At 50.4% G+C, this 25,464-nt stretch overlaps 1 protein-coding gene across 4 annotated transcripts in view; it reads right to left on the minus strand.

Moving 5' to 3' along the window:
• The window catches only part of ETS1 (ETS proto-oncogene 1, transcription factor), a 79,368-nt gene that overhangs the window by 43,170 nt on the left and 10,734 nt on the right, over positions 1-25,464 (minus strand). For 3 of the 4 annotated variants that reach the window (XM_054395608.1, XM_054395607.1, XM_054395606.1), the window contains exon 1: positions 8,389-8,458. The exons of the other annotated variant lie outside the window; for it this stretch is intronic. In XM_054395608.1, the coding sequence (XP_054251583.1) occupies positions 8,389-8,458 (70 nt within the window). Of the gene's footprint in view, positions 1-8,388; positions 8,459-25,464 lie in introns of those variants that run through there. 4 annotated transcript variants of the gene reach the window in all.

A 25,464-nucleotide genomic window follows, 5' to 3' on the forward strand; every position in this document is an offset into this window, starting at 1 on the left:
TAGGAGCCAGGCTGAAGCTCCAAAGCCACCCCAGCAAGACGTGGTGGTCTTCAGCTGGGAAGGTTTCCCACACACAGCTATGTGCCACAAAGAGAGCAATTTCCCCCTGCCCAGCGATGTCATGGATGCCCCCTCCCAGGCATCCCAGGTTGGATGGGACCTTGAGCAACCTGGTCTGCTGGGAGGTATCCCTGGAACTGGATGATCTTGAAGGTCCCTTCCAACCCAAACCATTCTATGAATTCTATGAAACCAACCCAGGGTGCTAGATGCTTGTTGCAGCCTGAATAATGTTGGGATTTCTGCCCCAGCCACCTGAGATGGATGTCTCAGCCTCATCTGGTTTTATAGGAAAGGTTCAAAAGGAGGAAAAAAAAGCTGGAAAGCAAGGGATCTCTGGAGCAGGGGATTGTTGCTGTGCCCAGCACCAGCTGTGAGGTGATGGGATGGGAACTACAGCTCCCCCCAGCTCAGAGCCAGACAGAGCTCGGGGACTTTGCACATCCCAATCCACAACTGGGGCTGGCAAATAGCTGAGGGCTCAGTGACCTCTGATCTTCAGCTCCCAAACCCAAACCAGAGGGAGCCACAGAAAGGAGGGGATTTTCTTCTGTGGGAAAGAAAGCTGCTATTTCTTCCTTCGCAGCTGTCATGTTTTTTGGGTGGGTTGTATTTATCCAGTGGCTGTGTGGCTGCAGGGACCAGACCCAGGACTGAACAGCACCAGCACAACATCCAACGACTGGTACCAGCACACAGAGCAGGTCACTGGGTGGAGGGAGCCAAGTATAAAACAGCATGCCAAAAACTCTGCATGGCCAGCAAGAAAAATGTATCACCTGCCAGGTCCTGCACGTCCAGATACTGCCCCAATGGTGTGATGCTGTTCAGGGGCCAGCAGAGCAAACCAGGTCTGACTTTTGCCAGATGAACGCCAAAAAAAAACCCAACCACAAACAAAACACAAATGTGCAGCTTCACCTCACAGTTCAAAAGGTGGAGAGCTCTGGGTTTGCCACCACCCCATACAGGGCTAAATAAGCTCAAAGTTACTTTCAGCCAGCCACCACCTTGGAGAAGGGGACAGAATAACTCTGAGCACTTTTGAGTGCAAGAACCCAGAGTCTGCAGCTTTGCAGGAGCTCAGACTTTGCTTTGCATGAAAACATTTGCAGCCTGTTCAGGTTGCACTTTCAGATCCTACAACCTAGATACTAAGGCTGAGGCTTTTAACCAAATTACAAACTGAAACCACCCTGATTTAGGGGGGTGAGGGGGTCACCCATCTCTCTGGACCTGAAATCAAGTTGCACCAGGGGAGGTTTAGGTTGGATATCAGAAGAAACTTCTTCACTGAAATGGTTCTCAAGCACTGGAAGAGGCTCCCCAGGGAAGTGATTGAATCTCCATCCCTGAAGGGGTTTAAAAGATGCAGAGATGTGGTGCTGAGGGACATGGTTTAGCACCAGCTTTGGTAGAGCTAGAGAATGGCTGGACTTGATCTTAAAGGTCTCTTCCAACCAAAGAGATTCTATCAAACTATTTATCCCCTGGGAAAGTGAATCCCCCCAAGGAGATCTTCAGGCAGGAAAAGCAACTTGCAGATGTGCACATTTTCACATCATCACCACCAAAGAGGCCCAGATCATCCCAGCTGGGACAGACAGACTGAAAACAGCAGGATCTATAAGTTGAGCCATACAGCAGGACTGAACCCAACTTTCCAAGGGTCACCTTCCCATCAGAGAGCACTTCCAGAGCCGGAGCTATCTCTGGAGCCATCTCACAATTTTGTGGCAGGACTTAAGTGCGTCCCCTTCCCACCCCCTCAAATTCCAAAGCACCTGGGAAAAATGTAGGAGCTTGTAGGAGAATCAATAAATATTTATTGTTTAACCAGCAGTATTTTGACTGGAGATGTAAGCATGGCCCCATGCCAGTGAAACCGGAGCCTTCTTGGCCAGCACTGCAAACAATTTTTTTTTTTCTGTATCTAGTTGGAAGATTATAAACTACACAATGAAGGGAGAAAAGAAAAAACAAAAAACAAAAAAAACAAAAAACACAGGCAGCCAGCAGCTTAGTCACGGAAAAGGAACAAAAGGGCTGAGATGTAGAATTATGTCGTGGGTTAAAAAGAAAAAAAAGAGGGGTGCAGACCCAATTTTTGGCTGTGAAACAGCTGTAGAGTTTCTGTCAGCTACAGATTTGTGCCACTGGCTTCTGCAGTGATGCTGGAGCATTCAGTGGAGCTATGCTGGTTTGCACAAGCTGCAAACCGGTCCAGAACTTGCAGCCAATAAAAGTGAACCTGGGGAGTCAGGTCTTGACCTATGCAGGAAGAATCTTGCAGCCAGCAGGAAGATCCCAGTTTCTGTGGGGATCCCCAACCTCACAGTGCAACTAAGTCACTCCCTAGCTCCAGGGGCATTGTAATACTCAAGGTAAATCATCTCCTTCTTCAATTAGTCCCCTGGCATCATCCCACCATGGAATGATGGGATTTTCCTCTTTGCCTGAGGAACATCTGTAAGCCTGAAAGATGCCAGCAGCTCCATCTTTTGGATCCATTCCAGGGACAGCAATGACACTTGCTCTCTTAAATCAGGCAATTTGCTCACTCTTTCCCTGTCTGGGATGAATCCACCCGGATTTGTTCCTTTCTTCCCCAAAATCCCAGCTGCTATCAGTGGCACAACTGAAAACAGTGTTTTGGGGGTGGCAGAAGTGCCAAGTTTACAGCCCTAAACCAGGTCTTACTCACACCTACCTCCCCCCCAAGTGCCTGAGATGTATCTACTCTCACTCAAACACCAAACCACCTTCCATTTTGCCTCCAGCACCAAACTATCATCCCAAGATCTAACCACAGGACAACCTAAACCCTATTCCTTCTGCTCCCCTCCCAGCTCAGCCACAGGGCAGGATCCATCCAGGAGGATGCTGCTTTTTCACAGCAGCATACCACAAAAGTTGGCTCTCCTGGTAGAACTCAGCATGCCACAGACCTGCTGCAAGAGCTTGCACACTCCTGGCTGCTCGCTGCCTGCCTGCCAGCAATCCACTATGGATTTGGGAGAGCAGGATGGGATACAACATGCTCCTCAGCTCCCTTTGGAGACCTCAAGCACAGCATTCCAGCATGAAACTGTGTGATCCCTTCATTTTATAAGGTCTCTCCGAGCAGGCTGTAATTACACGGCAAATTAGCGGCCCCTCGGTGTAGCAAACGCTGTAATGACACAGTTGTTACATGCTTTGGGGACTTCAAGATGGAAAAAAAAAAAAAAAAGTGGAAGGAATGAGGCTTTGCTGCTCTTTCCTGGAAATCTTACTCCCCGTAGCCACAGTAAATGTAGTCAGAGATGCACTTTACTGGGGGATCCCTGCAGGAAAGGTCTCTGGAGTTGCACCCTCTTCCCACCTCTTTTCACAGCTTTGTGCCTTAAGCAGACAGAAGTTGACACCTGAAAAAGCTGGAGCTGGTGGCAGGCTGGTGCAACCAATCCCGTCCCTCCTGGGAAACTCTCCTTCCCCCATGCCTAGCTGGATACCACAGTAATGGGCATTTTGTAAGTGCATAGAAAGATAATTGTTCTTTTTCAGTTCGAATTCTCACCTCCTCCACAGGCAATCAGCATGGAAAACACCAGAGGAGCCACAAGCCCTCCATTTATTAGAGTCTCGCCCTGGCTGGCTGATGATTCATGGCCACTCCGAGCAATCCACAGCCAAAGCACAGCTCCCACCTTTGCTGCTACTGCAGAAGCAGTCAGGAAGATGCTGGATGCAATTCCCTGCTTCCCTGAAATCACTTCACCTTGTTTCCTTCCACCAGGCTTCCAGGCAAACGCTCCAGCATTTAGTGTGTGAGGGCAAAGATAACTGATGGAGAGAAAGGGATGGAAAACATCTCAAAGAGGAGAGGGAAATGCTTGTGTTCTGCTGCTGAGTTTCACCTCACACATGAAAACTGGACCATGTAAACCACCAGAAAGACCAACTTCTTAACAGCAGCGGGGAAACTGAATCACACAGCAGCTGACACAGCTGTGAGGACCAGCCTGGAGAGCTGTGAAAGGATAACACAGGATCAAACCTTCCTTTTTGGAAGGGAAGATGTTCCAAGTCCCTGTGTGCTACTCAATCAGCTCAGCAAATTGAGTCTCCTTGAATGGGCTGATCAAGCTGTGACCATATTCTGTGCACACATATAAAGACCTGGGAGCAGAGGTGTAGCTGGAAACTTGTCCTCCCTAGACAGGACAGAAGGAAGGATGAAGGATCTCATCCTAAGACCACAATAAGATGCATTCAGAGATAGAAACTTGCCCTTCCTAGGTAATAGAGAAAGAAGGATGAAGGATCTCATTCCTCAGAGGAGATGCATCCAGAGCTGGAAACTTGTCCTCCCTACACAAAACAGAGGGAAAGATGATGGATCTCATGTTAGAACCATAATGAAGACACAATCAGAGATGGAAACTTGCCCTTCTCCTGGGCAAGAGAGAGGGAAGGATGAAGGATCCCATCCCAAAGACCATAATGAAGATGCACTCAGACTTAAGAAGCACTTTGCCATTTCCCAGCAGCAAGGCAGGGTGGTGGAAGACTTACTTTAAATGCAACCTCCCTTATTTGCCTGCATTGAAAGCAAAAGCAAAGGACACAACGATTGACCTGAGAAGGGGAAGCAGCATGATGCAGGTGGGTCCTACATCCCAATACACACAGTGCAGAAGCTGGCCGCTTCCCTGCAGCAACCACAGCAGGAGAAATATTGCTTTCAGTCGTGTCCCAACCCTTAAACCAGAGGGAAAAGCTCTTGCCAGATAAAAATTCACCCCTGGGATGCCACCCACACACAGGCCAGTGGAAACAAGGCGTTTGTCTCCCAGCTGGCCTTAGGGTACGCATGGGAAGAAGAGTGGAACGTGCAGGGTCCTTCCGCAGCCAGCATTCCTACGCTGCACATGAACGGATCAATTCCTCTTTTCAAGCCAGGCAGGAAGAAATCCACCACCTCACCCATAACACACCTCCAGAAAGAAGAAGCAAGAGGAGGAGTGGATACAGGAGCAGGGGGAGCTCAGACCCTCCTCTGGGATGCCAAACATCACCACCTGCCGTGACAGCCCTTCGACGGTACTTTGGAGGTTGCCTCAGGGGTTGTGGGTCACCTCGGGGGCAGCAAGGCAGCAGCTTCATTAGCAAGAAATTATCTCCTGGTATATAGGAGTCCCAATTCCACACTGCCAGCTTCCAGCAAAGGTTGAGGAGCTGCTTTTAACTCTTGAGCACAGTGAGCAAACAGAGCTTTGCAGAGCTGGAGGAAACAAAGTGATTTGCGGAAGGCAGCATTCACCAGTCGCAGGGTGAAGTTCCTTCCAGTGTTGATTTTTGCATGGTTTGGGGTTTTTGCTCTCTGAAAACAAGCCAGTAAACTAAATCCAGTTGTATCTCTGCAATCAAAAGTGATGTTACCATCTCTGTCAGATCCTTCTAATGAAAACCCACGCTCTTGTATACGAAAGGAGAAACCCACCACCGTGGATTTTGGGCTCCTGCCCTACTCATCTCACTCACACATTCTTGCTGGCCACAGCGGAGTGTGGGGGGGAAGAATTTGGCTTTGGAAGCTTTGTACAACTTCCCAGCCCTCTCAGGTTATTTTTAAACTCTTTGGACACACCACAAATCCCATCTAACTTTTACCAGTGGAGGCTGCCCACACGTGGGGGTTGGAGCAGGGTTTTCTTTCAGGGGATGTTTGGCTGATGTATCTCAGCAGCTTTATGGGGCATCAAGCACCTGGCACATTAAACATCTTGCACAATTGAAAACCTCTGCCTGCAACGACTCTCCCAGCACACAGTTAACCCTGTGGATACCTTGAGGCAAATCTGCTTTGCTGCTTGCTGGTGTGTGAAGGAACCAGAAGCTGGAACTCGTTCAAATTTGTCCACTTGGAAAAGAAGGACAATTTGGTGGCAGATTTAAAACCAAGGGCTGAACGAGCCATCCAAGAGGAGATAAATCCTCAGGTGCAGCCCAAAACAGACAGAAGTTGTGTTCCCCACACAAGGTGTTGCTGGATTCTAGCAACTAGCAGCATCCATGCTCTTTCTCTCCACATCAATCCAACTTCAGCATTCCCTAAAAAGTTGGAGGGGAAATGAGGTTAAGCCAGCTAATTGACAACGCTGACCTTTCTGGCTCACAGCATTAGAGCAGCCACCAAAACAGAAGCGACTGAAGCTGACAGAGAGTCAGCTCTTTTTTACCTTTTTGGTTTGTTTTTCAGCCCTCTTCCTGCCAAAGTTTCAGCTTTAGGTCAACTTGCAGAACTGCTCGCTGAGCCAAGCTGTGAAAAGAGCTTTCAGGGCGAGAGGCAAAGGAGCTGAAGGCAGCACCAAACACCAAGTCTGCCTCAATTACATTGACCCAGGGCTCCAACACCTCAACAGCACAGATGCCTCTGCAACATTCTCTCAGCCCTGCTAGGAGAGGTGTAAATTTAAACTTGTACTTTGGTCTCAAGTGAAAAACAAACCCAAAGGCAAGGGGATTTTTGGTGGTGCTGAGAGACATGGTTTAGCACCAGACTTGGCAGAGTTAGAGAGTTTGGACTCTTAGGATCTCAAAGGTCTTTTCCAACCAGAATGATTCTGTGATTCCCATATCCCACCCTACCCCCAGCCCCCCAGCCCTGCCCCAATGGACCAGGAGTTTCTTCCCATCACATTTTCTTCTCCTGAAAGCAAAGAGAATCCCAACTTGATGCACAGGAATGAGTCTGTTAAGTGTTCTTTCAATCAGAGCTTTAGAAAATAGACTCAAAGAGGTCCTCAGCATCTCATTTCACCTCCAAAGTGCTTCGGAAAAATCATCCTTAGTGGCCTTACTGCATTTTGAAGCCTGGCTTTCCGAGCTCCTTCCCAAAGGCCAGGCTCAGCCTTGCTGTCAGAGACACAGAGCACCAAAATAGCTGTGAGTGATCAAGACCTCTCTCTGTACAGGTAGAGCAGGAAGATGGAGCATGAGACCCACAGCAGGCACCACGCAGCCCAAGAGCTGCAGATCTGACTTTCTGGAGCTCCCTGCAGACAAGCTGTTCCTCCACAAGCACCTGAGAGCCAAGCCCTGCACCATTCCAGTCCCTCTTGCACTCCAGCAGTCAGCTGTCAGTTCATTCCCCACATGCAGCCTGAGATCCCACTGCCTAGCAGGCGCTGAACACTCTTCTGGGGTTTCCTTTGCTAACTGGCAAAGAAACATTCGAGTTTATCTTTAATCTGATTTTCTTTGCTACACAAAATCCACTTGAGCATAGCGGGGTTTACAGCAAGGAGAGATGAAGCAACAGGACTCATTTCACCTTCCTCTGCACCCCAAAAGGAGAGAAGTTTTTCTCCCTGAAGGCTCTCCGCGCCCCATCCTCTACCTCAGCTGAGCAAAGCAGAAATCATGCTGAGCATCCAGGCTCAGCAGACGATATCAAGTATGCGAAGAACCGCCCGAAAAAGGCTCAACTCCTAACCTTAACCACAGCCAGCAGCAGCTAAACTTACCACTACAACAACAAACCCCCCCACACGCGCCTGGTTTCACAAACACGTTGCTATCTTCCCTGATAGCTCCTGCAGCCTTCCTCCACCCATTTATCCACCTCCAAGCAGGCGGAGGGCAGGAAAAAATAATCAAAGCAGAGGGTTTTCCTGCTTTAAATGTGATCAGTCTAAAGAAGGCACCGCTGGAGTTTCGCCGCCTCAAAACCCGGGAGTGCTTGGACCACATAAGCGAGGGATGTGGGGATGTACATCCCAGAGAAGAAGCTTTTGCAGGACTGCCTGTCCCAATCGGAAAAGCAGGGGGTGACTCAGGAAGCTCGTGAAAAAAAACCTATCCCAGCGCATCCCTCCCGTACCCCAGCCAGAGGTATCTGCCTAAAACTCTTGAGAAAAGGAGCCTGGAGGGGCTGCGGGTTGTTTTTGAAGAGGAGGAGGGTGAAGGGGGGTTGAAAGTCTTTAAACGGCTCGGGAAGCAAGTTCGACTTCCCCCAGGCTGTGCTGAGAGGCAGAGCCGGGACATAGCCGCGGGTGAACTGGAGCAGAGCCGGGGCAGAGCCAGGGCAGAGCCGGAGCAGAACCAGAGCTGAGCCGGGCGGTAGAGTCCGTGGGGGGAGCCCGGGCGGTGCCGCTCCGCTGCAACTTGCCGATTGCGGTTCATGTTCCCTTCCCCTCCCCAAATCACCCTCTCGCCGGCCAGATCTTCCACCTCCCCCCCACCCGCCTGCACCACCCTCGCTGGGAAAAAAAAAGAGGGAGAAGGGATGCAGGGGGCTTCCCGGCGAGGTGTGGGGGCACACACGAAGAGGGGAGGGCTCACCGGGGGACGGGAAGAGCTCGATGTCCACCTTCTCCGTCTTGATGATGGTCAGATCCACCGCCGCCTTCATGGCTGGGGCAGCGCCTCGGGGGCGTCAAACCGAGACCGGGAAGGGGGAGAGCAGCGGCGGCGGCGGCTGCTGAGCCCCGCCGTGCGCGGAGCTGGGCGCCCGGGCGCCTGCCTCCTTTCCTTCCCTCCTCCTCCTTCCTCCTTCTCCTCTTCCTCCTTCCTTCCTTCCTTCCGCGCTCCCTCGCTCCTCTCTCTCCCGCTCCTGCTCCGCTCCTCCACCGCCCCTTCCGCGCTCCCTGGCAGCAGCCGCTCCGCTCCGCCTCGCCCCGTCTTTCCCCCCCCTTCTCTCCGAGTCGGGCTGGGCTGGGCTGGGCCGGCCCCGAGCGGTGACAAGCGGCGGGGAGGGACTCGCCAGCCCCTGCCTCCGCCCCCGGAGGCGGCCCCGGCAGCCGGCGCCGCGGGCAGAGGAGCTGGAGCTGGAGCTGGAGCTGGCCGGGGGCGGAGGAGCGGGAGGAGGAAAGTGTCCCCGGAGCGGGGGTGGCATGAGGAGTGATGGGGGATGCGGGATGACGCCAGCGTGTGCCTATCTGGCCAAGAAGGCCAACAGCGTCTTGGCTTGCACCAGCAATGGCGTGACCAGCAGGATCAGGGCAGGGGTTGCCCCCTTGTACTGGGCACTGTTGAAGCTGCACCTCGAATACTGGGTTTGGATTTGGGTCCCCTCTCTCCAAGGACAAAAAGAAATGGCCTCAAGGTGCACCAGGGGAGGTTTAGAAACTTCTTCACTGAAAGGGTTCTCAAACAGTGGAACAGGCTCCCCAGGGAGGTGGTTGAACCACCATCCCTGGATATGTGTAGAAGATACAGAGATGTGATGCTAAGGGATGTGGTTTAGCACCAGCCTTGATAAAGTTAGATAATAAGGAGCCTCTGATTCTATGATGGAGGATAAAGAGTGATGGATAATGCAGGGATGAGGGTTATGGGGTGATTTGGGATGCAAGCTGCTGGGCTTGTAGGTGGTATGGAGTGTTAGGAAATACAGGGTGATGAAGAGGAGTCTTGGCACATCCAGAAGAAAGTTAGGTGCTTTTGCACATCTGCCACAGTCTCTGCTTAAATCCCAGCCTGAAAAGTCAAAGGGACAAGAGAGCTACACCTTTATCACGTGAAAATGCTGCTGGCTGCAGACAGACCTGAGCTGGAGCCATGGTGGCCTGCTGAAAAGTGATTCTTGAAACCGAGTCACCCTGCCTGTCTCGACACACAGAATTGCACAGAATGGAAGGGGTTGGAAGGGACCTCTGGAGATATCTAGTCCTGTTCCCCTGCTAGAGAAGCATCACAGAGTTAATCACACAGGGCACACATCCAGATGTGACTTTTTCACTCACATCACAGCTCTGCACACTCACATTACCCCTCCAGGCTCACATCACCAGCACTGCAATCCTCTCCCACCTGCAAGCACATCGAAGGGCAGAGCATTAGTGCACCAAGTACACTCAGTCCTGAGGTGATGGTGATGCCCAGGGGTGGTTGTTCACAGGCTTTCTACAGGTGGGAGGCTGAAAATGTTTGGCAACTGACTGGGCAAAAAGCTTCTTAGAGATGCAAGATGAGAATCACGCCAGCATGGCATGAAGTTAACAGAAGAACATCGGTTTTCACGTGAAATATGTTTTATTGTAGCTAGGTAGCACTGACTGCAGACCACAAACGGCAGAGCAGGAGGGAGGTTATGACTCACAGATGTCAAGTTACCGGTACAAGTGTTAAAAAGAAAAAAAAACCAACAAAACAACAAAAGTCATTAGCAACCAGCTCTTGTGGTTCTCTCACTCTAAAAGTCTCAAAAGACTCTGAAACTCTAGTAGAGACTTGGCTGCTCTCATGCAAGATGGGCTCAAACAAACATATTGATTGTAATGGGATGGGGGAGAGGGCAGCCACAGGAATCAGAGGCTCAAGGCTACCTACTAACCCATAGGATGAGGCAGGGTCCTGCTCACAAACACCACAGAAACCTCCAAACACACAGGCAGATGAGCTGCAGATGCAAAGCTAACAGCTCAGGATTATTTTGAGCTTCTTCTGCAGTGCCTTTCTCGGTCGCCTGAGCCATACTAATAGAAGGAAAGTTCATGTAAGTAAAAGAAGCTGTGAGGTGGTGGGGCCAGAAATCAAGAGCCTAATTGTTGCTTGCAGGAGCAGCCAGTTTTTACCCAGGCAGATAGCTCAAGACACAGCCAGAAGGAAGTTTGCCTAGGATCACAATGTCCAGGTGGATTTGGAATCTCTGGGCAGGCTGGTCCAGGGCTCCAGCACCCTCAAACTAAAGAAGTTCCTCCTCCTGTTCGGATGGAACCTCCTGGGTTCCAGTTTGTGCCTGTTGCCCCTTGTCCTGTCACTGGACACCACTGAGAAGAGTCTGGCTCCATGGCCTCTCTCTGTACAGGAGCTTGCACCTGCCCTGCCTTTGGGGTTTCTTCCCCCTCTTCCCCATACAGGGATGAGCAGCAGTGACTGAAGCAAGAAACTACAGAGAGGGAGCTTTATCAGAACATTTCCATTTGAAAATCAAAAGGGGATGCAGGAGAAACAGCTGCCTTTCCATATGATCCCTTTCAGAGCAGGCTTGGGAAGAGAAACCTGATGCAGTCATTGCAGCCTGACAGTCTCTCCCTTCCTACACTTTGCAAACTCCTGGGTGAGCCTGTGCACAGACAGGCTGAGATCCTCAGCCAGGTGAGTGGGAGAGTCTGTGCCTGTGTGTGCTGGCATGATGGGGACCAGTTAGTGCAGCTGTCTATGAGCTCTTGGCCATGGCCATGAAGCCATCTGAAAGCACCTGCAGTCCCAGCAGGACTGAAATGATCCATGGTGCTTTGTAAGTCACCCTGCTCAGAGCGAGCTCAGCAAACCACAATCCCCAGACTGAAACAGGAGAGGAGTGTGGTGATGTGGAGCTTGCCTGAGTGGACACTGATGGGGTGTAGATGCCATGTGGGAGAAGACTTTCATGACCAGAGATGACCCTGGTGTGATTAAAAAGCAGCACCAGAGGAAGCAGTGGCTGCCCCTGGGGTGTCCATGAGTTAGCCTTGCTCCTGTGGGGCAATGTGTTTGGCTCAGTCTCTCCTGCAAACTTTATGGTCTTAAGGGCTGGCTGGACTCCAGTGCACCTGTAATGGGGCTCCTTCTCTCCTGGACCAGTACAAAAGCTCTCGTAAAGGTCCTTCTCACAGCTTGTGTGGGTTTTATTAGGGAAGATACACAAGCTCCTGGCATCCCACTCAGCTCTGATCCCACAAAGCCGACGACACTAAGCCAGAGCTTGGTGCAGCATGGCTGCGGTGGAGCTTTGAGCTTCTTCACTCTCCTGCCTCACGCCCCCACCTCCCCTCCATGCTCTCCCAAACTCCTCTTCCCTTTTGCTTGTGCAATGCCTGGCAGGCGCTATGTGTGGGGAAACTAGAAATGCTTCCAAAAGTAGCACTGGGACAAAAATCCCCTGAAGTGGAGAAAAAGAACAGAGAGACTGTGGACAGAGATTTCCTCCCAGGGCAGCTGAATCTCTCCGTGGAGCTCGACTCCATCCTAGCAGCCGCCTTAATTTGTGTTCACTTCAGAGCCTGCAACATGAAAGCCCTGGCTCTGAACTCCAGCTGAGCTGCTCAATGGCTCAGTGTTCGCAGAAGGCATGGAAGGAATCCATTGATTAGTTTCTTCAGCTGGGATGTGACCATTTGCAGTCCAAGACCTGCCAAACATGACTTCGCCTCAGCAACTGGTTCCTATTTGCTACTCGCAGGCTTCAGAGAAATCTTTCCTCTTCCACATCCAAGTCTCACCCTCCTTTTCCATTCTGTCGTTGTTCAACATTAACATCTCTTTGGGCTCTCTCCTGTGGAGGGAGGATGCTGGGCGGGGGAGCACAGCGCTCCTGCCATGAATGTAGCCAAAAGACTTTGCCGTTGAGCAGAGATAACCATCTGCCCTCCTTCCACCGTGCAGCCGGAGTGTTTTTCAACAGCTTGGAACAAAGAAAGGACAGGCAGTAATGCCACATTGTTCCCAGGGTTGCTGACTAACCTTGGATTAAGAGAAGAAGAATTATTCATTTGGTATTGAGAAAAGGTATTACGAGAGGGAGCCTTTGCCGTGGTTTCCGAACACGTAGTGAGGGCACACTCTCTGCTCACTGAGGTTGGGTCTTTCCCTTCATCAGGGCCAGATTCACTCTTGTCATAGAGCTTTCACAAATGGGAAGCTGCTGGCTTTCCTCCAGGAGCTGGGACAGCTTCTCCTCTCCCTTGGATTTACCCACTGTCCTCGCAGCAGGCTCGGGATCAGGCGTTGCAACGGGAGCTTTTCCTAGGACCACTGCTACCGAAACGTGGCCACCTCTGGGGTGCAATAGAAGGGCTATGGAACGACAGGGAGCAGCACCAGCCAGCTGTTACGGGCAGGAAATGAAGAACACCATATCCAATTAAAACTGCGGGGGGAATATTTACGGCAGAACGTAATTAGCCAAATTGGAGCCTTCCCCAAAACTGCCACGGAATTGTTGGGTTTTTTTTTTAATGACCACGAGCTTGGTCAGGGCTTGGGTTTGATGTTTTGTCAAGTAAACAATATCCAGAGGGCACGAGGCAAAAAGGGGAAAAAAAAATCGGGAGCAAAGGGGAAGGGAAAAACAAAACAAAACAAAACAAAAAACCCAACAAAAGTGTCGTGCAATTCCATGGAGAAACAGAGACATGAAAGGACTTATCGCAAGGGGGACATTGTTGGAAAGAGCAGTGGCTGCTACTCCAAGAAAGGAAAGAGCAGGGAGGTGGCTCTGGGTGTGGAGGTGGCCCTTTGCAATGAGAGGAAAGAGCAAGCAGCTGCCATGACCCTTCCCCAGGGAGATACCTTTCCTGGAATTTAAAATGATAGGAGACTTTTTTTTTTCAAAGCTGGGGAGTATCTGAGGGAGTCATTTTAGGCTGGTAAAAGGAGGCTGTGTGACTACAGCCTCCCCTTTTTGGCTAGGCAGCAGGCATGGAAATAGAGTTGTTAGGCAGCACAAACCACATGTGCCCCTTGGGTTGTCTACAGAGGAGGCACACGATGGCCATCACTAAAGGGTTGGCTCCTCTTTGACCCAGATGGTTGTGGCCTCTGGGGTCCCCTCCCTGCTCTGTGTTGTAGGGCTGGAGTCACAGAGGTTCCCATCCTCTGCATTGCCTACATTAAAATCAAGTTTCTGTTTGCTGTGGAGATGCAACCTTCAGCCCCGGGACATCGCTGCCACAATACCGTCCTCTGATTGCCCTCCGGGTGCCAGCAGAGGAAGCCGCCTCCGAGCCTCCCCAAATCCTGCTCTCATTAACTTCCCAGTGGAGATGGCTCACAAAAGCATCTTTGTGGCCAGCTTAGGAGTCGGGGCTCCAGCACACAAACATCCCAGCGTGGCTGCGAGGGAGTGACGCGCCGGAGGTACCTCAATCAACAGTCTTGAGCATCTTCAAGTGCCTCCAGCTATTGGTTTCCCAGAGGTCCCATGCTGATTCATAACCTGATTAGCTAATCTGGGCCCTGGGCAGTGTAATTCTGCCGTGGATTTCGTTGGTGGGGGGTGCTGTCACTCACTGGTTATCCTGCTGGAGGAACTGGCTGGATGGAAAATCCTTGTAAGCTTGCTCTGCAGCGCTGCTTGCTCTCGCTGCTTTCCCCCTCTCCTCCTCAAGTAACAGCACACAGCTCTTGGTAAATATCATCTGAAGATTTTTGCTGTTTAACTTCTGATATTTGCAAGTCCTCTGAGCAGGCATGGATGAAACTCACCAAACTTCACCTCTCAAGTTTGGGCAGCCTTCTTCATAGCAGAAACAAATGCAGCCAGCTCAGTCTTAAGCAGCACATCTCTGCTTGTGACTTCACCCTTGGCACTCTTCACCCTTCCAGTATTTGAAAGGACTTGAAAGGAGAGCTGGAGAGGGACTTTTTACAAAGGCATGGGGTGTCAGGACAAGGGATAATGTCTTCAACTGGGAGAAGCTGGATGAGATGAGACATTAGGAAGAAATTCTTCTCCCTTAAGAGTGGTGAGGCACTGGAACAGGTTACCCAGAGAAGTTGTAGAGGCTCCAAGCCTAGAAGTGCTCCAAGCCAGGCTGGATGGGGCAGCCTGGTCTAGTAGGAGGTGTCCTTGCTCATAGTAGGGGGGTTAGAAATAAATGATCTTCGAGATCCCTTCCAACCCAAACCATTCTGTGATTCTATGATTCACTGATCTCTGATGACTATATCTGATGGTTCTTGAGATTCCTTTCCCTGGGACACAGGTGAGGGATTACAAAGGAAAAGCAAAGGGATTGTTGCTGACAAAGAAGATCTGGACAGCCTGACTGTGTTCACTGACACTTAACTATGCTTTTAATCTTCCAGAAAAGCCACCACCACCACCAGACTCACTGCTTCAAGAAATACCAAGGAACAGCCACATTTCCCTTTCATGATGGTGACAGGAGCCACACAAGCACCTTCCAAGGAAGGTCTGTCCAGCCCCAAACTCTGATATGTGAATTCACAGGCCAAGGAATGGCAGCCACAAGAAAAACAAAATTTTTACAGCAGAGTGGAAGTGGTCAGTGTGGAGAAATAAAACACTTGACTACAATGACTCCCAGGTTAATGCTGTAGCCAGAGCAGAAAGGTTCACGAGATGGAAATTTAATTCCTGGTCAATATTTCCACATGACCTCATACAAAGCTTTGTGCCTCCTTCTTCCTTTTTTAATGAAAAGACACAAGGGGAGAGGAGCATCCATCAGAGAGTCCTGAAGAAGAAGACTTCAACCCCCAGCTGGCTCCAGCCTCCTTTCAGGGAGTTGTAGCCTCCTTTTCTCCAGGATGAACAACCTCAGTTTCCTCAGCTGGGTCCTCACCAGACCTGTTCTCAAAACCCTTCACCAGCTTTGTTGCCCTTCTCTGGACCTGCTCCAGCCCTTCGCTGTCTTTCTTGTAGTGTTGCCCTAAACTATGGAGATAATTCAGCTATGGGCACGTTTACTCCTTTCACACCATGCCCAAAGTAAGGCAATCACAGGATGAGACCCATGCTAACAATCAAAGCCCTAAAACTGCCCTCCCTAGTCAGGTTCTGCTGGTGGAAACACCCCTTCAGCCCACCACATTGCTCTTAGCATGAAGGATTCTCCTGCATTAGGTGTTTCCAAGTGGAAAAAACTCTCCCAGCGTTGGAAACCTCCTGGCTTGCGATTGTCTCTGCTTGGCAGCCCGACCCGCTGGTGAATAAAGGACAGGGAAATATTCCTCCCTACACGTGTTTGGGTTTTTCGGGGTGGTTTTCTTGGACGGTGATCCTGGCTCTCCAACAATGCCCGGCTTGTTCAGCCTTCGCTCCACAGAGCAGGCTTGAATAGATCTGTCTAAAATTATAAGCGGGCAGCCCCTGGGCTCTGAGAGATCACAGGCCACATGCTGGGGCTGAACAAAGCCTCTGCTATTTCCTAACAATTAGCCCAGCTAAAAGGACATCTATCTCCTTCCATTAGAGCCACCACGTGCCTCCCAGTCAGTCCATTGTAAAGCTAATTAAATAACACGCCTCTCTCCCCATGAGGGTCTCCTGATTAGTTCGCCTTGGTCCTAAATCCTCACTGGTATAAATGGAGGAGAGGCAGCTGGGCAGCCTTCAGTGGGGATCTGATCACCCAGCTCACCAGCAGGACGAGGGAGGGGATTCTCCCTCTCTACTCAGCTCCTGTGAGATCCTGACTGTAGTGTTGCATCCAGTTCTGGTGCCCCCAGAACAAGAAGGACATTGAATTGTTGAAGCAGGTCCAGAGGAGTTCATGAAGATGATCAGAGGGCTGGAGCACCTCTGCTGTTGGGAACAGGCTGAGACAGTTGGGGCTGTTCAGCCTGGAGAAGTGAAGGCTCTGTGGAGACCTTCTGTTGGCCTTTGAGTGCCTGAATGTGGTCTACAAAAGCTGGAGAGAAACTTTTTTACGAGGGCTTATGGGGATAGGACGAGGGGCAATGGCTCTGAGCTGGAAGAGGGGAGATTTAGACCTGAGACTACGAAGAAAATCTTGGCAGTGAGGGTGGGGAGACACTGGAACAGGTTGCAGGGAGGTTGTGGATGCCCCTTCCCTGGAGATGTTCAAGGCCAGGTTGGATGAGGCCTTGAGCAACCTGGGTTAGTGGGAGGTGTCCCTGCCCATGGTGGGGGATTGGAACTGAATGATCTTTAAGGTCCCTTCCAACCCAACCCAATCTATGATTCTATGATCTCCTATCTCATTATCACCATTAATTCTTGTTCTTTTTTTAAAAATCACCTTCAGAAAGCTATAAAGCAGAGAACTGGAGATGCAAAAGGGTTCACCACACCAACTGCTTTCCATCCCTATCCACTTCCCCACCACCTGCAGCAGAAGTTGTGAAAACAGCAGATTTATTGATGATTTTTTTTTTTTTTAAGCTGCTGGTGGTCAGAGGGGAAAAGCAGACATAAATATTATTTCTAAATATGATCTGAGTTGATGCAGACCAGTTTGGGTTTATTTTTTTTTTTTCACACACAGGTCTCATTGGGCTAAAATAGCCAACAGAAAAACAAACAAGGAAAATGGTGTGTCATTTAACCTGCAGCTTTCTATTTTTGCGTGTTTAAAACGGGAAGAAATGTCAAAATGGAAAAAGTCAATTAAAAGTATTCTCTTAACAAAGCCTCTTTGCACCCAGTTAAGTTCATCTCTTCAAGGAGCTTTCTGTGAGAGGGGAAGGTCTCACAGAATCACAGGATCGTTTAGGCTGGGAAAGACCTCTCAGATCATCAAGTCCGATCCTTAAGGCAGCACTGCCAGGTGACAACTACATTAGGTCCCTTAGCACCACATCTATACGGCTTTGAAACCCCTCCAGGGATGGGGACTCTGCCACTGCCCCTGGCCAGCCTGTTCCAGGCTTGACAACCTCTTTGGAAAAAGAAATCGTTCCTGATGTCCGACATAAAGCTCCCCCGGGGCAACCTGAGGCCAGTTCCTCTCATCCTATCATTTGTTCCTTGGGAGAAGACATCAACCCCCACCCGGCTACAGTCTCCTTTCAGGGAGTTGTAGAGAGCCAGAAGGTCTCCCCTCAGCCTCTTTTTCTCCAGGCTGAACAACCCCAGTTCCCTCAGCTGCTCCTCACCAGCCCTGTTCTCCAGACACTTCACCAGCTTTCTCATCGATGGACACACTGCAGCCCCTCAACTGTGTTGAGGGTCCCAAAACTGAACCCAGTACTTGAAAGTGTGTCCTCACCAGTGCTGAGTACAGGGGACAACCACCTCTCCAGTCCTGCTACCTCATGGATGGATGGACTGAAATGAACCTGCCCTTTGAGCAATTTGTGTTTTAACACCACAAATGAGACGAACCACAATGTACCTGTGGTGCTCAGAGCTTCCTCCCAGTCTGAAAATTACTTCTGGCAAGTCAAGAAAATTCCTTCAGACAATTTACATTAAACATTACTGAAGCTCTCTGAAGTGTTCTGAGCAACAATTCAAGGAGGCCAGGGGCCACCACCCCCCATCATCTGTCCCTGGAGGAGGTTGGCATGGCTCTTCTTCAGTTCCCAACATGCTCCTGCTCAAGGTTTTTTCTCTCCCTCCAACCATCCTGGCTCTTTGGGGTGAGCTAGATCTGTACCACCATGAGTGCACAGCCTCCCACAACAGCACAGAACTGCTAAATCATTCCAGATGTTCAACACCTTTTCTCACACGCTCCCAAGACCCGGAAGAAATACAGTTTCCTTCTGCCAAGTCTGAAGTCTAAGTTGTGAATATCCCCTTTACCCCCTTTAAATCATTATTTTCCACCCTTGGCTATTTAAATCATTATTTTCACACTCAGAGAGCATGGCTGGAAAGCTGGGAAGGTGAGTCAACAGCCTAAGGAGCTGATTTCCTCTGGACCTTCTGCTCCAGGCTTGAAACAGCTGGACCTGCTGCTACACACGGAGCTCCAGCCAGCCAAGGGAAAGAGAAAGACTCCGTTCCTCAGCTCTTGTGGTGAGGAGGCAGTAAGAGGAAGGACACAGAAGAGGAGGCAGAGCCTGGTTTTATTCTAATAAGAACAAAAGCTTGCTCCTGTTTTCCAAAGTCACAAACCACCTGTGCTGCTCACACCCATCCTGGGTAGCAGCTGCTGTTGGAGAAAATCATAGAATCATGGAATTATTTTGGTTAGAGAAGAACCTTTCATATCATGAGATACAGCTGTTCTCTAACTTTGCTGAGGCTTGGGCTAAACCAGGTCCCTCAGCACTGCCACATCTCTGCATCTTGACAACATCTCCAGAGATGGGGATTCAGCCACCTCCCTGAGCAACCTGTTCCAGTGTCTGACAACCTTTCAGGGCACAAGTTTCTTCCACTGTCCAACCTATACCTCTCCTGGTTCAACCTGTGGCCATATTCTCTTGTCCTATCATTTCTTACTTGGGAGATAGGACTGACCTCCACCTGGCTCCAACATCCTTCCAGGGAATTATAGAGAGCCAGAAGGTCTCACCTCAACCTCCTTTTCTCCAGGCTGAATGACCTCAGCTCCTCCTCACAAGACCTGCTCTCCAAACCTGTTCTCCAGGCACTTGGCTTTGCTGAACTTCATCCCATTGATTTCACCTCATTGGTCCAGCCTAGCCAGGTCCCTCTGCAGATCCTTCTACCCTTCAGCAGACCAACACTCCCCCCCAGCTTAGTTTCACCTGCAAACTGCCTGAGGGTGCCTCAATCCCTCACCTGAAGGCCTAGAAGGGGGCAATAGAAGAGCCAAGCCCCAAACACAGTTTTGCTGTAACCTAGGGGCGGGTTACACAGCCCTTTGTCTGCTTTCAAACCCCACCAGCCAGGTCTGGCTGCTTCATTCATCACAAACCTACTGAGAAGAGGGGTAAGAGCCAGGAAAAAGCTGTCTTGTACTAACTGCCTGCCTCCCCTCACCCAGCTAGTGCCCTTGATCCCAAAGCTATGGGAATGGCTCCACAAACCACTCGATTAATAAGAGACTGGAGTGTGTGTGTGGGGAGGGGATATGGGGGGGGGGAGGGGGGGAAATCGTTTATATAACCTCCTCTTCTCTAAACTTCCTAAGTGCCTTAGAAAGTGGCTGCCCTGGAAACCCCAACTGGAAAGGAAAAATATTATCTCTTCCATTTATAAACATCTCCGGCGCTAATGAAGTGAGGAGCAGCAGCAGCAGCGGGGAGCTAGGGGGGGAGGGATGCACTTGGCAGGCGTGGGAGAGCCCCGATAAAACCATTTCGTTTCAGGTGGGTGTGGAGCAAAAGAGTCCTCCCACCGCGGTCCACTGCCACCGGAGCTGCTGACTGCAGCGAGGCGAGGCCCCCGGGGAGGCATTTGGGAAGAGGGATGGTTGTGGAAGTATCTGCTGTGCTAAGCACACAGGCAGAGCCACAGCCTTATTAGGTGTAAATGGAGGGGGGAAGGAAGACAGGGAGGCATGAATGAGGCAAGGAGCAGATGGGTGAAACCTTGAAAAGCAGTTCCACCAGCTTGAAGATGGAGCCTGGAGGAAGCATAGAATGATAGAATCAGTCAGGGTTGGAAGGGACCACAAGGCTCAGCCAGTTCCAACCCCCCTGCCAAGGGCAGGGACACCTCACACTACATCAGGCTGGCCAGAGCCTCATCCAGCCTGGCTGCAAACACCTCCAGGGATGGGGCCTCAACCACCTCCCTGGGCATCCCATTCCAGGCTCTCACCACTCTCATGGGGAAGAACTTCTTCCTCACGTCCAGCCTGAATCTCCCCACTTCCAGCTTTATTCCATTCCCCCCAGTCCTATCACTCCCTGATAGCCTAAAAAGTCCCTCCCCAGCTTTCTTGTAGCCCCCTTCAGATACTGGAAGGCCACAAGAAGGTCACCTCAGAGCCTTCTCTTCTCCATACTGAACAGCCCCAACTCTTTCAGTCTGTCCTCATAGGAGAGGTGCTCCAGCCCTCTGCTCATCTTGGTGGCCCTTCTCTGGACACCTTCCAGCATGTCCAGATCCCTCTTGTAATAGGGGCTCCAGAACTGGATGCAGTACTCCAGGTGTGGTCTCACCAGAGCTGAGCAGAGGGGGAGAATCACCTACCTGCCCCTGCTGGCCACACTTCTCCTGATGCAGCCCAGGCTCTGCTTGGCTCTCTGGGCTGCAAGTGCACACTGACAGCTCCTGTTGAGCTTCTCATCCCCCAGCACCCCCAAGTCCCTCTCCTCAGGGCTGCTTTCCAGCCAGTCCCTGCCCAGCCTGGATTTGTGCTTGGGATTTCCTTGACCCAGCTGCAGGACCTTGCCCTTGGTCTTGTTGAACCTCATGAGTGGCTTGTGCCCAGCTCTGCAGCCTGTCCAGGTCCCTCTGGATGGATCCCTTCCCTCCAGCCTGTCTGCTGCACCACACAGCTTGGTGTCATCAGCAAACTTGCTGAGGGTGCACTCAATGCCACAGCATCTACATCCTGAGATGGGAAACAGGGAGTGAGAGGGGTTCTTACTGTCCACACATACTTTGTGCTACAAACTTCTCACATTGGTTCCTCCTGCATGTCTGTTTACTCCGATCTGGTCTGTATAAATGTAGGAGTGGTCCAGAGGAAGCTCTTGGGTTCAGCCATCCTCTACCTCACAGACCCTCAGACTCACATCCACATAGGAGAGCCAACAGAAGCATTCTGCAGAGTAGTCTCACCTCTGTTATAGAGTTGTAGAAAGGTTTGGGGTGGAAGGGACCTTAAAGATCATCTCATTCCAACTCCCTGGCTTGGGCAGGACACCTCCTACTAGACCAGGCTGCTCAAGGCCCCATCCAACCTGGCTTTCAACGCTTTCAGGCTTGGAACCTCCACAGCTCCTCTGGGCAACCTGTTCTAGTGCATCTCCATTCTGATGGGGAAGAATTCCTTCCTAGTGTCTCATCACAGTCAAGCTTCTTTCAGTTTGAAGCCATCAGCCCTTGCCCTGTCACTCCATGCCTTTGCACAAAGTCCCTCTCCAGCTCATCTGTAGGTACTAGAAGGCTGCTCTGAGGTCTTCTCAGAGCCTTCTCTTCTCCAGGCTGAGGAACCCAAACTTTCTCAGCCTCTCCTCACAGGAGAGGTGCTCCAGCCCCCTGACCATCTTGGTGGCTTCCTCTGGACCTGCTCTAAGAGCTTCTCCATTTTCTCTCCATGTTGGCATTTCCCACGGAGATTTGTTTTTGCACCAACACACAAAACGCTGAGTTTTGGCTGGAAGTGTTTGGATTCCCTTTTGACAAAATATTGATGCTTCCCACAGAACAATCTGTCACTTTTGGCAGCAACAAGAAAAGTGGAGGGGAAAAATAATAATAAAAAAAAGATGGATTTCATTTAGAGAAGGGAGTGAGCTGACACCCAGCCTTCAGCTCAGCACCAGAGCAGGCTACTGGGTTGCTTCCTTCTCCTGTCATTTGGATTACTGTGAAGCAAAGGAGCTGCTTCTGCTTTGGTGTAGTTGCTGTTTGCCTGGATAGAAACACAACCAAAGCCTCCAGACAAAGGAAGCATCTGGTCTCCTGGGATTGGGCAGTAAGTAGATGCAAAGAAGAGTAGGAGAAGGTCAGATCATCTGTAGAGGGGTTTCACAGGAGATGTAGAGAGCCCATGGCTGCAGCATGGCAAAGAGCTGGTGCAGGGCAGGGCTGAGGTGCCAGCTTTATTTCCATCACTACCTTCCATAATTATTCCTGCCTTTTGAGCCTGCAAAACTGGGTTGAAATCTCCCCAGCGTGGGCTCTTCTCTGAGATGCCTGCAACTGACCAAATTAGAATTTTTCCATGAACAGGCTCCCTTGGGGCATCTCCTGCTTATCCTTTTTTTTTTTTTTTTTTTTTCCTATTCTACCTCAATGCTGACATCAGCCTGGCCAAGACAAATGCCCTCTGGCCCCACTTGAACTTAGGATGTGGAGAGTGAATCATGTAAAGCAGGGGAGAAAGACATTTCTGACTCCTGGAAAATAGATGTTGATGAGTTAGGGACAAGGAGTTTGGGCCAGCTCTTCTCAGAAATCAAACCTCCACTTTGCTTGAACAGTAAGCAGTTTCTTTGTCTCCATCCTGCAGAATCCCAGAATCCCAGCATGGTAGGGGTGGAATGGGACTTCTGAGGGTCATTTGGTCCAACCCCTCTGCTAAATCAGGGTTACTCACAGCAGGTTGTCACAGGATCACAATGTCCAGGTGAGTTTGGAATCTCTAGAGAAAAAGACTCCACAACCTCTCTGGGCAGCCTGCTCCAGGCCTCCAGCACCCTCACAGCAAAGAGCTTTCAGGGGTTTAAAGGCTAAATCCTGACCTCAAACCCTAAACAGCCCTGGCAGGGGTGTGAAGGAAGAAAAAAACACTAAAAGAGAAGCTCTGCCTCTAAGAGGGGATCAGAGGTCTCTGAAGGAAGCTTGAATCTCCTTTCATAAATGTAACACCAAAAAAAAAAAGATCCTGGAAAAGATCCTTAAGACCATGAAGTCCAACCTGTGAACCCAACACTACCACGTCTGCTGCTAAACTATGCCCCTCAGCACCACATCTCCACAGCTTTTCAATTCTTCTAGGGATGGAGACTCCAGCACTGCCCTGGGCAGCCTGTTCCAGGTCATAAAAACCCTTTTAGGGAAGAAATTGTTCCTCATGTCCAACCTAAGCCTCCTCTTGTGCAACTCGAGGCCATTTCCTCTTGTCCTGTCACTTGTTACTGGGGAGAAGAGACCAACCCTTACCTGGCTCCAACCTCCTTTAAGAGAGCAATGAGGTCTCCCCTCAGCCTCCTTTCCTCTAGGCTGAAAAGATCCACTTCCCTCAGCTGCTCCTCCCTAGCCCTGCTCTCCAGACCCTTCACCAGAATTGTTGCCCTTCTCTGGACCTCCTCCAGCATCTCAATCTCCTTCTTGGAGTGAAGGGGAATAAGCCTGAATTCAAATCCCAGTCTCCATCCCAAGCTTTTCCCACATCTCACACAAGTCATTTGGAGGCTGCTGCAAGACTCCTACGGCTCTTCTGCAGAGAACTCCTCATCTCAACATGCACACACAATCTGATGGGACCTGCCTGCTGCCAGAGAGGCATCCTCCCTTCCCAGGAGCCAGCTGCAGAGAGAGAAAACTCCGATTTCATCTACTGTGAAGCAGCCAACAACTGACCCACTGCAACTCTTTCAAAGCCTATTGATACAAAAGCCCAGAGGGGAAGGTCCAAGGGATGTGTGAACCTCAGCAAGTGTTCAGCAGCTTCAAGGGCTCAGCCATGCCAGCAGCTCTGTGTCATTTAAGACATCTCTTTTCTCTGTGTGTGTGAGGATATCAAGCACTTGTACACCACCGTTCTCCAGGGACTTCCAGCCGCTCGCCTGACCTCGGTGAATTAAGCACCGCCATAAAATGTGCAATGAATTAATCATCTGCAAGTCCAACGTGAGAAACTGCTGCACAGTGGCTCACAGGCAGCTTTTGGAATGATTTGATGTCTCACTCGAATGGAAGGCAAGAGGAGTTTCGATGCCTACAGACTTTCTGTGGAGTGACATGGCTGAGGTCAGCTGTTAGGTTTCATCCAGATCCCAGAATCCCAGCACGGTGAGGGTTTGAAGGGACCTCTGGGGATCATTTAGTCCAAAGCTCCTGCTAAAACAGAGGCACCTAGAGCAGATTGCCCAGAATTTGCAGTGTCCATGTGGGTTTGGAATCTCTCCAGAGAAGGAGGCTCAACAGCCTCTCTGAGCAGCCTGCTCCAGGGATCCAGCACCCTCAAAGCAAAGAAATTTTCCTTATGTTTAAGTGAAATGTCCTGGGTGCTAATTTGTGCCCAATGCCCCTTGTCCTATCACTAATCTCCTAAATCTGCCCTTCCCAGTCCTGAGAACTTCCTCTGGAAAAGACCAAGGAAGCTGAGGAAGAGCCACCAAGATCTAGAGCTCTGGTGAATGAAACCACTCCATGCTCTGGAGATGCTGTGTTATACAGACCAGGAGCTTCCTTCAGGGTCCTTTCACACAGTTGATTACTTCAAAGCAGTGATGAAGAGGAGAGATGCTAAGAGAGCATGGATCCTATACCTTCTCCCAAGAGCTCCACACAGGTGAGAAATTTCATGTGCAGAAAACATACTGCATTTCAGAAAGCTCAGGCCTAGGTTTGCTCCCAAAAGAAGGAATCATCTCAATCCATGATTAGCAACAAGGGCAGCTCGAGTTTATTTCTAGTCTAGAAAGAGAGCTGAGAGATGCAATCCCTTAGAGGGCTTTCAAGGAATATTCATCTGAATCCTGTCCTTACACTTGCAGGGCTCTAAGCATAATATTTCTCCTTCATGCTCTTCACCTCTCCAGCCTGCAGAAAGCTCCTTGCACTGTGTGGGGCACAGGACAGTCCAACCCTCCTGGAGATGCCTGTGTTAGAAATCACAACTCAACAAAAAGACAGGCCATCCTAGACAAGCTGCCCCCTCCCCAGCTGTCTGACAGCCTGGTTTCTCAGGCCAAAGTGATGCAAATAGCTCAGATAAGGTTCAGATAAAGTATCTGAGCTCTCAAGGGCTTATCTGAGCTGAACACCAGCTCCAGAAATTCTGAAATTTGCCCTGTGGGACTATCTCCACAGAATCCTGATTTCCATCTGAAGCCTCAACCTCCAGAGGCTGCAGAGGCAGCTACTGTTCAAATGCATTCTTGAGATAGCAGGGTGGGACATGGCAGGTCTGCAGCTCCCCTGTTGTGAGCTATCTGGGGATTTGCCTTCTGGTGGGAATGTCACAATAGCTGGGCTGATGGCTCGAGGAACCGGTGACAGCACCTTTCACTGCCAGCCCTCAGACTGTAACAGATGAGGGGAAACCTTCTTCAGCAGAGTCAGTGTCGAAGGAATCACTTTCCCTTGGCTACAAAGTGCTCTGTGTTAGATTTTCCTTTCAGCCCTGTTCCTTCTCAGCAGCTGCTAGCAGAAGGCTTGTGGGAGAGAACTGCTTTAGGAGGCTG

This window comes from Indicator indicator, chromosome 34 (genome assembly GCF_027791375.1).
Source record: "Indicator indicator isolate 239-I01 chromosome 34, UM_Iind_1.1, whole genome shotgun sequence".
Classification (NCBI taxonomy): domain Eukaryota; kingdom Metazoa; phylum Chordata; class Aves; order Piciformes; family Indicatoridae; genus Indicator; species Indicator indicator.